General features: G+C 43.8%; 1 protein-coding gene across 8 annotated transcripts in view; it reads left to right on the forward strand.

Moving 5' to 3' along the window:
• The window catches only part of stard13b (StAR-related lipid transfer (START) domain containing 13b), a 60893-nt gene that overhangs the window by 21856 nt on the left and 26861 nt on the right, over positions 1-12176 (forward strand). Inside the window, exon 1 of one of the 8 annotated variants that reach the window (XM_035534444.1) lies at positions 6382-6849. The exons of 6 other annotated variants lie outside the window; for them this stretch is intronic. In XM_035534444.1, coding sequence (XP_035390337.1) covers positions 6726-6849 — 124 coding nt within the window. In that variant the 5' untranslated portion in view covers positions 6382-6725. Of the gene's footprint in view, positions 1-6381; positions 6850-12176 lie in introns of those variants that run through there. One more of the 8 variants, XM_035534451.1, reaches the window with a different exon arrangement.

A 12176-nucleotide genomic window follows, 5' to 3' on the forward strand; every position in this document is an offset into this window, starting at 1 on the left:
GTGCGTGCGTGCGTGCGTGCGTGCGTGCGTGCGTGTTTGTGTGTGCGTGTGTGTGTGTGTGTGTGTGCGTGTGTGTGTGTGCGTGTGCATAAATAATAAAGAAGGAGCTGAAAAAAATGTAACATGGTTGGTTTGGCAGCAGGCTCTTGCATTTAGGAAGAGGATTCTGTCTTGTGAAATAATTTCAGAGAGCAGCGTATGTGTTTGTGCATTCAAGTGTGTGTGCGATCACAATTTCCTGTGTTTGTGTAAGATTCATACAAGACAAAGTGAAAACCTTCAATTACATTCTTGAGCTTGTACCCACTTATCTTTGTCAGGCCTGTAAACAGAGATGATGGTGTGCAACGCAGATCAGAGGACAGCACATATATATTCATTTTTGTTGCAAACAGTCTCAGTACAATGAAATTTAATAACCCTACAGTCTATGTGTCCATCTACATGTGAATAACAAACAATGATGTCTTGACCAGTCAATGATTAATATCTATAGTAACTAACCGCAACTATATCGACGTTAATCTATAGACTGATAGAATGATCCTTATTATTTTTAAAATTTTGACATTCTGCCATTGTGGAGGTTTTTTCAAAATCTTATTTAAAACAAGATACAATACCCTATTACACCATAATATAGGATGTTCTTATATTTATAATATTGCAACTTTTCTTCTTAAAGCATTTACCAAGCTCTTTAAATCTTTGCCAGTCATGATATGATATTTATTTTCCACTAACAGACAAATGCCAGCACCTTAACAGTAAGACAACACAGGAAAGAGGAGTCTGTACCTCCAGTATCCTGCAGACTAGATGTGTCTCGTGGTAATGCCTGTGTCCAACGACACCCCTACTGCCACCTGGGCACTACCTGAGGCTGTCACTAGTGCCAGCTAACATTAGAGCCAGCGAAAGCAGCACTGTGATCCCCAGTGCCCCGAGTGCCACATCTTTCATGTGGTTAAGTGCTGGTTAACCAATGCGGTGCTCCAATCAAACGAAGCTACGGGGTGGGGGGTTGAACTTCCTGCTGGGTGTCGTTGGCCTCTCCTGTTTGCGAGATGTCTCACAGTACCAGTGAGGGCTGGCAGGCAGTTCTGGCGTGGGAAGTCGATGTTGGCTGGTCAGGGAACTTGGCAGCGAAGGTTTTCTCTTCTTTGTTCCGAGTAATTTGGGAGGAAGGTGACACGCAAGTGAACCAGAGCCAAGCAATGTTGGTGATCCTCAAAAGACTGCAAAAATTCCCTGTCGTGCCAACCACAATTCGCTTTTTCGGGGAAAGTCTGACATTTTTGGTTTAGGTTGGATGACTTCAAGACCATGCTTCATATTGCACTATAATTATGTAATTTATGACAACCGTCTTAGGCAATAGCATGGGTTGCCATGACCACATGTGCTATTTTTCTAAGATTTCTCAACTTCAGATCTATTTGTTTAGGTGAGTCTGGAAATGAAGGCAACCGCCCCACACAGGATAATGACTTCATTCCAGATCTGCTCTTTGCAGCTGCACCGCTGTGTCGGAGATGACGGGAGCTTCCGCGGGGCGTCAAACCCCGTCGTGACCATCGCAGCTCGGACCGTGTCCTCCTGAGCGAAAGTGAGTCGGAGAGGTGGTTTTTATCTCTTTGATTGAAACGTCAGGGAGGCCAAGCGCGCGCATCGGGGCCTGACACAACGCAGCTGCCTGCTGCGTCAGGCCTGCGCCGCCGTCTGAGCAACGTTAGCGCCTGTGCCGTCTCTTCTTCCTCTGCTAAAACAGGGGCTGTCCCAACGCCGGCACAGTGCCTCTCCACAGGCCGAGCGAGAGTGAAGGATCACTGCTCGGAGCGTGGTCGGGTTGGTTTGGACGATGGTGTCCCATGATGTAATTTACACCAGTGTTCATGGTTTAGAACCACTACAACACTGTTAGCGTGCATCTTCAACGTCATAGTGTATTCAAGTGTGTGAATTGTGGAGGAGGGGGCATTAGTTTGATGTGTGTGTGTGTGTGTGTGTGTGTGTGTGTGTGTGTGTGATAATCCCCTCTTTGCTAATAGAAGCCAGGTGGTGTGTGGAGACTGTAAATGTTTTCCCATGGATTTCTGTGGTTGGCTGAGTCTTAATAGATTCTGACTTGACAGCATTACATGCTTTGTCATACAGCGAAACAATAGTGTTCACATCCCCCCGGCCTCCACTAGCCAACCACCATGCTGTCTGTGTACTAGATAACATGAGCTCTCCATGGAACTGGAGCATGCATGTATTTCAAGGGCAAACCACAAGTGACTTGCAAACCTTACTCATAATTGTATCATCACATTGCTGTTACAGTTTGGTTTATTTTCCCATACTTCTTTCACTCGTTCATTCATTCATTCATTCATTCATTCATTCATTCATTCATTTATTTGTTCACTTAGTTAATTAGTTAAGTTACTTTAGTGTATTATCATTTAAAAGGGACACAGTAGTGTTCTTATATTGAAAATAAACAACTAGCTTCATTCTAAACTGACTGTTGACCCTAATGAAGTCTGTCACAAGTGCTCATAGTAGTGAGCTATAGCTTTAAGATGTATTCCTCCCCCGTTCAGTCTTCTAATCTAAACCCAGATATATACCACATGTGTGGTTTCTCTGGAAAACCAGAGACATGGCTTGGGAATATTCTCTCAGGAAATTTATGGTGCATGCCTCAGACAGGCTTGGGGGGGTGGGGGATGGGCTGGGGTGTCCTGGGACCTCCTGCCCAAGCAAGGAGGCCAATCAGTACCAAGAGAAATCAGGACCGTAACATCTGGGCTTTTTCCCACTGTAGCTCATCAGATAGTGTGGAGGTCTGAGCTCAGAGGGAAACATCTAGTGAGTGTGAATGATCTGCTCTTTCGATGTATCAGACATATTCAGTAAGCCAGCTGGTAGCAAACATGCTCTGAGGTGTGTCGAACAGTCAGTGTAGGCTGTGTTCATTCATTTTTTTCATTTCACCCATACACATATTTGTTATCTTTGCGTTATCTATGTGTTATATGACTTTATGAATTCCTGGTGTAAAGATTCACAAACCCCTAAACACACTGTGCTGATCCAGTTCACTTGATCTCTGTTTTGGTGAGTTTTGCCGTAAAAGCAAGTCAGTGCTATAGAGAATAAAAAGTCATTTAAAATGTATATAAATGAGAAAAGCTTTCAAGCCAAACAGAATATTTTGCACATTTGTATGTATATAAAAAAGTAAAAACAACTAAAAGCAAGTCAGTGTCTGTTCACATTGTTATTGTGCAAAAGAGACACATTATCCACACATTACTGTGGTTGGCAATAAGAACTGGGGCCTAATTGTCAAAATGATCACTAAAAACAACAGTAAGCAATATATACATACAAATGTGCAAAATGACCTTGTATTATTTTTCTTCATCCTTAGTTTCAGAAGCTAACGAAAATTCAGTGCTTAAGGTGCCTTGTAATCAGAAGGTTGCTGGTTTGAGTCCCACCACTGCCAAGCTGCCACTGTTGAGCCCCTGAGCAAGACCCTTAAACCTCAGCTGCTCAAGTTGTACTCAGTCATAGTTGTAAGTCGCTTTGGATAAAAGCGTCAGCTAAATGCTGTAAATGTAAATTGTGTGGAAAGGATGGTAGCCATGTAGCCACTATTGTAAACTCCTGGTGATTTGCATAACACAGCCATGCTTGCAGATAGATGACAGCGAGTCCTTCTGCATTCATCGTGAAGGTGTTTTAGCCACTGGAGGGGCCTGTGCCGGGTCACCTTGGGTTAGTGAGACAGAAAAGTTTCCATTGCCAAAATTTTTTTTTCTAAAATTCATTTTGACTTATTTTAACTAAGGTTTTTCTGCTCATGGACGATGACTCCCCATCCATTGTTTTCCATTCATTTCTATGGTTATGTAGGGTCAGATACTTTTGAAAGAACTACAAGAAGTTTTTTGTCACAGTGTGTGGAATTTGAAAGAAAGTTACCACAAGTGAGATGTGCTCAAGAATTATTAGTTATTAGAATTATGCGTGTATTAATTAAGCAACGCGTGAATTTTGCCCACCATGCTCGGTGGCCGTACGTTCGGTAACCACATGTAAACCTCCACTACTGCAGTCTCCCTTCATAAGCTCAAGAAGCTTAAATGAAGTGCCCAGGAAGCTTGATTGTGCCTGTAACTGCAGCAAAAGGGGAAAGCAAATGCAATTTCAGTTCAAAGAGTCTGTCACTGTTTGAAGAAAGAATAAGCGCTTGAGTTGGACAAGATGATGCGGAGACCCATTCACGTGCTGATGGTCACTTCCTGTCCTTACATGGGTTCTTGCTTCCTCTCGGTCTGTTCCACAGGCCAACGTCACATTCTAGGCATGGTAGGTTTCTCCCAGACAGTGCTAGTATATGGTCAGTCTATGTGCATGTGGGGAACCGAAGATCACTGACAGAAGAGGTGTGATGATGTGGCTTATTGCCATGAAAAGCTTGCAAGCTGGTAAGGTTTTGATTTGAGGCATGACTAACAGTAACAGACCAGGACCGGACAATCAGCACGTGAGAATACAGCACCCCTTAATCACTTCCGTCCTGTTCTCTTGCCATATACCATTGAAATAAAGACATCTGCTCCTCTCGCTAATTTACTTACATGATAGCACCATCTGCTTCTGTTGTAACACGCATACTCAAATGCTTTGTGTAAGATATGTGGCTGTGCCGAGCTCAGGATTTGTTTACATCGCAGGCCCCAGGGTCGGAGCTTCTCCTCGCCTGCGCAAGCGGTTGTTTACCGCCCACGCATGATCGGAGGTGGAGATGTTCGCATCAAAGGTCACCTAAATGGGTTCACCCGGCTGGGGGACAGCTGCGGATGGGGGTGGGTTGGGGTTAATCTGGGGCTTCAATTCCTCCCCAGACCCGGGGAGACACTCCCCCAGATGAGGCAGGCTGTCCTGGCTGGGGTGTCCCGTGCTCTGTCTGCATGCTAAGCATGGAGAGCTGAAAATAGCAGGTGGGACCCTCTCAGTGGTCTGTGAGGTGACCCTGCACATGCTGTGGAGCCACACTGTGTTTTAAGAAAAGAGTATATTATCATACTGTTTCCTGAAAATGGGAAAAGTTGGAATAATAGCTCTTGTAAGGTAGGATCCAGCTTTTCTGGAAATTTGCTGTTCCCAGCATTATTAAGGGTTGGCGATAACGGTTGGCATGTCGACCAGACTATCAGCCGAATGGGGCATCGACTACGTATTCCCAATAGAGGTCCACAGAGCTAAAGTAATCTCAATGACATTTCCGTTCCTTTAGTGTCCATCCAGTACTGTCTCCAAGTCAGGAATTCCATAGCAAATCCCATATGAAGGGAAATGTTTGGCCCAAACCTTTGACCTCTGACACATGAATGGAGATGTGGCAGATGCCGTCCATGTTCTCCGGGGAGGTTTTTCCATCCGATGCCTCTGACGCAGAATGAAACTCTGCCCTAGGACGAAGGCCGCATGCTCTCCCTCGGTCGCACTCGAGCAACACGACCGTCCGACCGAGCAAATCAAGGCTTCTTCCCTAGATCCCAAAAATAAAAGAGAGATATAATCTGCCATGTTGATTCGGAATGATTTCAGAGCGCATCGTGAAGTGCAAATTCTGGTACTTTTCAGCAAATGCCATTCTGGTTATTCCACAATCATCCACACTAAAATGACTAATACCCTCATCTGTCTTCTTTTTCTTACCTAATTCTTTTACCCCAGACATTTGTGTTGAAGGTTCAGATATTCAGATTACTGACAGTAATACCATAGCACAAAGCAATCTCCCCTGTCTCATGGAGTAATGCAAGCTAAACCCCTATAGACAGTCCTATAGGGAGTTCCATCGGTGCGCAATACAGCTCCGCTTATTCAACAATCCGTCCATCTTCATTACATGCTTGGCCCAACGATTCACTAACTGAACACAGATTTTTATTTTTTTTTTCCCGGCATGCAAAATAATTTGCAAACTGAGACACAAATCCATGTTTGCACTGGGAATATGATTCGTCTTTCAAAGAAGCCAATCGTAATTTGTGTCAAATTTTCCAAGCATCTTCCACTGAATATATTGATTGCAAGAGCATGTCTTAAATAAACAAGCAAACGAATGGAATTTTTATGAGGAAAGAAAGGATGAATGAATGAATATCCACAGTCAGCAGTCATTCACTTGTAAGGTAGGTGTAGCCTACTTAAGTTAGGTGCGTGCAAGCCAGGGGTTTCTAATAAGCTCAATGGCAGTGAGTGTAGATATAGTGAACACTATTTTTGCAAATATTAGGTGACACGGAAAGTTTCCTTTCTTGGCTCTCACACTTGACACGAAATGCACGTGCCAGTGAGAGTGCGCGCGAGGGAAGGAGGTGCGCTGCGCGAGGACTGCGCGTACGGTTCGGGCTGAAGTCGAAAACTTCCAACGCAAACCCACATCTGGCCCTGCGTGACCGCGAGCTGGTCCTGCCAAAGGATCCTCCACTCCGCGTGAAAAAAAAAGAAGTTTGCGTTCATTGTAATCACCAAAGAGGAGTATCAGGTCATTTTATTCACCATGTGCTTATTTTTCGGGAAAATGCCTGGTGCATTCTGGCTGCAAGGCGGCGTAGGCTCGTGAGGCAGCCCGGGATGCCTAGCCGTTTCAGGAGGAGGGTCCCGTTTTTGGAGAAGCAGCGGGAGTCCCCGAACATGGCCACGTATTTCCAATGACAGCGACGCGAAAGTCTCTACGACAGAAACTCGGGCGTTCGCTTAGCGAGCAGCTGCGGGACTCCACGTCCAAAGCTCGGGATTTATTGTGGAAAAAGGTCAGAGAGCGACGGCTTGCAGGTTTGTGCCGCTGAACGCGCATGGCTCTCAGGACACCCTGCCTGTGCACTGGTCTGCAGTCCAGCTGATAGGAGCCGTTGTTTTACGCACGGTATTGCGCACAGTGCAGCTTTTGCAAGGTTTAGAAGGAGGAAGAAACAATCATCCTGATAGTTATACCGCATGCTATCGTAATGCAACAAGTGTAAAAGGCTAGATGTCGACTTTTAGGAAGTTGTGAGTTAAAGTGTGCTACATGTCGTTTCGCGTTTTAACAGTAAAACGATTTACATCAGGCATTATTCATAAACTACATGTCTTTTGTAAAAATGTTTTTGTTTTGAGACTTCAAAGTATCCGTTTCGGTAACACTACTGGCTTCACTTAATTGTTAATAAATAATCATTTGATCTGTTTTTGGATTGAATTTTGGAAGATTTGGCGTGAGGACTAAGATTAGTTTCTCCCCGTTTGGGTACAATAAATGCTAAGTTATTTAATCAGAGAAATAGTACATCAGAAGCAGTTTTCCTATCATGAGCCTTTATTGGGTTTTGCCCGATTAAGATGCGACCTTTATTTTGTCATGCTGAGGCATAGGACAGCTGTAATGTTTAGGCTTCTATTAGTAGATTTCATGACTGCAGTATCGGGCCAGTGTTTGTTAGTTCGCAGTGAAATTTCACTGATCTGCAATTAAATGAGGCCATTGGCAATAGGGAATTGCTCTTGAGAGTAAACCTATTGTTATCTTATCAGTGAAAAGTTTCTATTTAAGCTGTAATATTGTGCCATTGCTGAGCCCCCTGTGTTTCCCGAAGCAAAAGCCTAATGGGGTGAACAAAAACAGTAAAAGAAAATACCCCAAGTGACCACTAGATGTCACTCAATGCTATTCTGTGGTGATTCCTGGAAATGTCTTGGGCTTTCAGATGGTCTTGGGCTTTCAGGGCTTTGTGTGTGTGTGCGCGTGTTTATGTTTATGTTTATTTATTTATTTAGGCTGTTTCAGTGTTTCTTGGTCATTGGTTGGAAATAATTTGCGGACAGTGGTTCACAAATTTCCCTTGGAATTAATAAAATGTTTCATTCTTGTTTCTTAGCTTGGCAGACAGGATTTGTAGCTGGTGGGATTCCAATCATTACAATTTAAGGAGCAATAATTTATTTTGCCAATAATAATTCTTCACATTATGAAATATTATTCTGACACCTGTTGGCCTGGATGTATCAGATGCAGTACTCAATCTATTTTAAACATGGCTGTCTCCAAGTGGGTGACCTGCTCTGTGGAACATAAACTGGTTCATTTGAGCACCACAAAGCAGATTGATTCTTCATCTTATGTGAGCTGAATTTTTTTTTTTTAAAGAAAAAATGTAGAAATAACAATCACTTTAATAAATATTGTTTACTACTTAAAAAAATCCTTTAATCTAACGTTTGACCTTTTAGATCGCCTTTTTCGTGTTAGAGATTTCCCTGTCCTGGTTGCCTGCCTGAGGATTTGTACTATTATAATGGGGCTCATGTAGTAACCTCTTTGGGGATCCTGACGCACGCTGCGAATTTAGATACCGAAAGCATTCTACTGACATGCTTCAGGAATTCCACCTCTTCTATTTTATAGTAACGTGCCATACAAGTGCCATTCTCCACTGCCTAGATGGTCTGTTTATAAACACACCAAGCAATTGTGAGCCTAATATGGATAGAGTGGAGTGGAGCTGTAGCTCAAATGCCTCCTGTGAGGCATGCATTTGAATGTGAGCCTCAAGTCCTACAACTGGAGGCTGTTTTGGAGAAGAGCGTGCCGTCCCCTCATGTTGTCCTCACACAAAACTATAAATGGGTTTAAAACCAGCCTTTGACCAAAAGTTGTGTCTGAAAGTATAACAGGCGGACAGCCTCGGCTTTGTACGAGCAAAACGTCTTCTGCAAAGAGACATAAGGCATGTGGATTGTTGGGAGCATGGGTATAATGCATTAACTGGGGAGGACAGATCAACTGTTTTTAGAACGTTTGTTTTTTTTCTATACAGATACCTTTACCAAATATAGTTATGTAGGCAAGCTGAGTTTGATTTCTTGATCAGGCTAAACAGAAACAATACATGGGGTGATTATTTTGGACCGTAGAGAAGTATGAATCGGTCGAGCTGGAATATTGGAGATTGACTGTGAAAGCGCCGGCTGGACTGCTTGAGCACCTGCATAGTCTTGTGCACCTGGCCTGTTTCATCTGGAACCTGCCCATTGTCCTCAGTCATAGGCCGCTTCCCAGACGATCTTCCCAGCTTTGGGAATATCATGCCCTTCCATGTCCCCACAATAAACAACAGAAGCAGCTTCTTCTCCCAGTTAAACTTAGTTTGCCATCGTTCCGGATAGTATCTCACTGCAGTTTTTTTTTTTTGGTGGGGCGCAGACCAGCGTAAAAGTACACCTGACCGTAACTGTAATCAAATGCAATCGGCCCATCTCATGTTGTCTGATGGCTAAGAAGTCGTGTCAAAGCCACGTTTCAAAGGATTCTCTTTGTCTTTGAATCCCAACACAAATCCAGTCTGCTGTTTACGTGGGGGGGGTCTCATCTGTGACTGAGAAAAATGTAAACATAACATGTTAAGGGGATTTTGTGTATCAGTTCCCTACCTGAAATCACCTTTAAAAGGTTGATACTTTTTCAGTGAAACTTGTAAATTTAGTGTGCTGTAACAAAGCCAAATGAATTGCACGTCACACTATTGTAGGTGACTGCTGAATCACCTTCTAACTGGCTGTTACCTGGGGGAAGCCATACATTTGAATTCTTATGCTTATACTATATAGCCCTTTACACAGAACATGTTGAGGCAGGCGTGCAATAGACATCTCACAGATCTCCCTCGCTCTATCTCACACACACACACACACACTCACTCACACACTCACTCACACACACACTCACTCACACACACACTCACTCACACACACTCACTCACACACACTCACTCACACACACACACACACACACACACACACACACACACACACACACACACACACTGTTCATAGGCTTCTTTTTACACATGGAACCTGCATGAAAGTTGCTGTTAGCGTTAATAACCATGAACTGATGAGTAAGATAACAATAGAACATTATTATATGAATGTCCTGAAATGGTCCATACCAGATTAACTTTCTATACACTGCAAAACAGAAATGTTGCATTGAACCGAATGCATAATAATGGGCAAAAGACAAAAGTATCTCGAGTTCTTTTAAGGAGCCTTTAGTGCTTTACATAGTTTATGTTTACACAAGGTATGTGATGCTCAGTGTTGCTCAAAGGATTAATCAGTGTGTGTGCGTGTGTGTGCGCGCGCGTGCGTGTGTGTGTGTGTGCGTGCGTACGTGCATACATGCTCATGTGAGCATGTGGACGCGTGTCTGTATCACAGATAGACAGAACGTGGAATGTGTGTTCCTTGGCAGGCAGCAGGCTGGCCCCTCCTCCATGTTTGCAAGCGTTTTCATTTTTAAATGTCATTGTGGACCATTTGTCATTAGCTCTTGTGCACAGATAATGAGAGACTGGGTGCAGATGAGCCCTTGTGTCAGGAGTGGCCACGTATGTAGCTGCATTCAGGGCGTTCGCAGTGCTCTTAAATATGCGATCTCACAAATGCATTTCTGATGCATTTTCTCCCAGAAATCATGTCATGCATTCATCTGTCCATGTCTGTCATTCTTATTCGCAGGGCGGGATTACAGTTGAGTGCTTATTTATTTAAGAGAAGTGAAATGTCAGCGCCAGATACGGACTGAGCATTGTCACCTTCACAAACGATGCACCCTTGGCTGCAATGTTCTAGTATTTAGCTGCATGTGTCACAGAAGTGATTTATGTATGCTGCATAGTGGGAATTGTAGTCTAGAGATGTAGATACTAATGTGCAGTTTTAGCACCAATACGAAAGTTCTGCAGTTTTGCTATGAAATGATTACAACAGGTTCTTACTGTATATCTGTAGTTTGAGTTCTCTTTTGGTTGTGTTTGATTTGGGTTTGTGAGAAGTAGCCTTTTTTTTTGCATGGAATATGTACTGCAGCTTGTTATAAACTGCGCATTAATTAATGATGCTATTAGTCATGATATTATGTTTACATGTCACCTAAGACAAGTTGCTGTTGGAACCCCCTGGTTTCATGTTTCTGATAGACTGCAGGTGGACATTATTCGGACTGAGGATTAGCTGTCCTTACCAAAACACCCCCTGTATGCTCATATACAACTGGCCTCAGATCAGTGACAGGAGGCAACCGAACGCATTAAATGTAAATGGTGCATTTGAGTCTTGTTCCAGTACGAATGCAAACCGAATGAGGGCACAGCAAATGAGGCGTCAGTGAAACCCCCCAGTGTGCTGCACCTGTAGTTACTGGTGTGAGTCTGTGCGTCTGGAACAACGGCACAGAAAGGACACTGTTTGGGTATTTGCGCTTTGCGTCAATAAATGAAATAATTCGCGGCCGTGTCACAGAGCCTGCACAAGCATGGTGCAGCTGTCAGACAGGAAAAACACATCCCTCGCCCGCAGCTTGGTGTGGAACTGGGGGTGCCGGTTTGGGTGTAGCAGGCTACTTGACGTTGAATTGCGGTCTTTGTGAGCACTGTGAGCGGTGTGCCAGTCAGCCAATGAAAGGGCAGGGAATATGCTTGGGTTGGTACTGTGCCCACTGGCACACTATTTACACGGCAGTATAGCTTCCCTCGTTTCTCTCCAATCAAACGTGGGTGACATTATACACTAGGGTATGGGCTGTTTAATAGCGCTAAGACCCGAATTAACAGGCCGAGGTGATTGGGATGTGAGGTTAGGTTGGGAGGTTTAGTAGCTTTTAGTCAGTGTTCACCTTTGTCCTTCGGCTAAACCTTATATGTTTTGTGAAATACGTTTAGCAAAATGTATTACATTCCTGAGACATCTAAGAAACAAAGCTTTTTTTTTTCTTAACTGATGAGGTCTCTGGTATGTTGCTGTTGCGGTTTCCCTGGGTGCCCTGCTCTGTGTGAGAGAGTGTTGTGAAATCGAGCGCTGCTACTTTTCACGTTGCAAGCCCACTGCGGGTGCAGAGAGGTGATGAGGGAGGTGCTTTACCTACTCACGTCCCCCCTTTGCACTGTTCACACGTTTCTATGGAAACAGCTCACCACTGTGTTCTTACAGATTTGGCTCCCAGAATCTGTACTTTATTTCTGCATGAAATTTCATTATCTTCTTTTAAAATCATTATCGCAACACCTCCAAAGTTTCTCTCTCGCTCTCTCTTTCCTTTCGTCCTGTTCTTCTCAGCTAACAGA

The sequence above is a fragment of the Electrophorus electricus genome, chromosome 15 (assembly GCF_013358815.1).
Source record: "Electrophorus electricus isolate fEleEle1 chromosome 15, fEleEle1.pri, whole genome shotgun sequence".
NCBI classification, from domain to species: Eukaryota; Metazoa; Chordata; class Actinopteri; order Gymnotiformes; family Gymnotidae; genus Electrophorus; species Electrophorus electricus.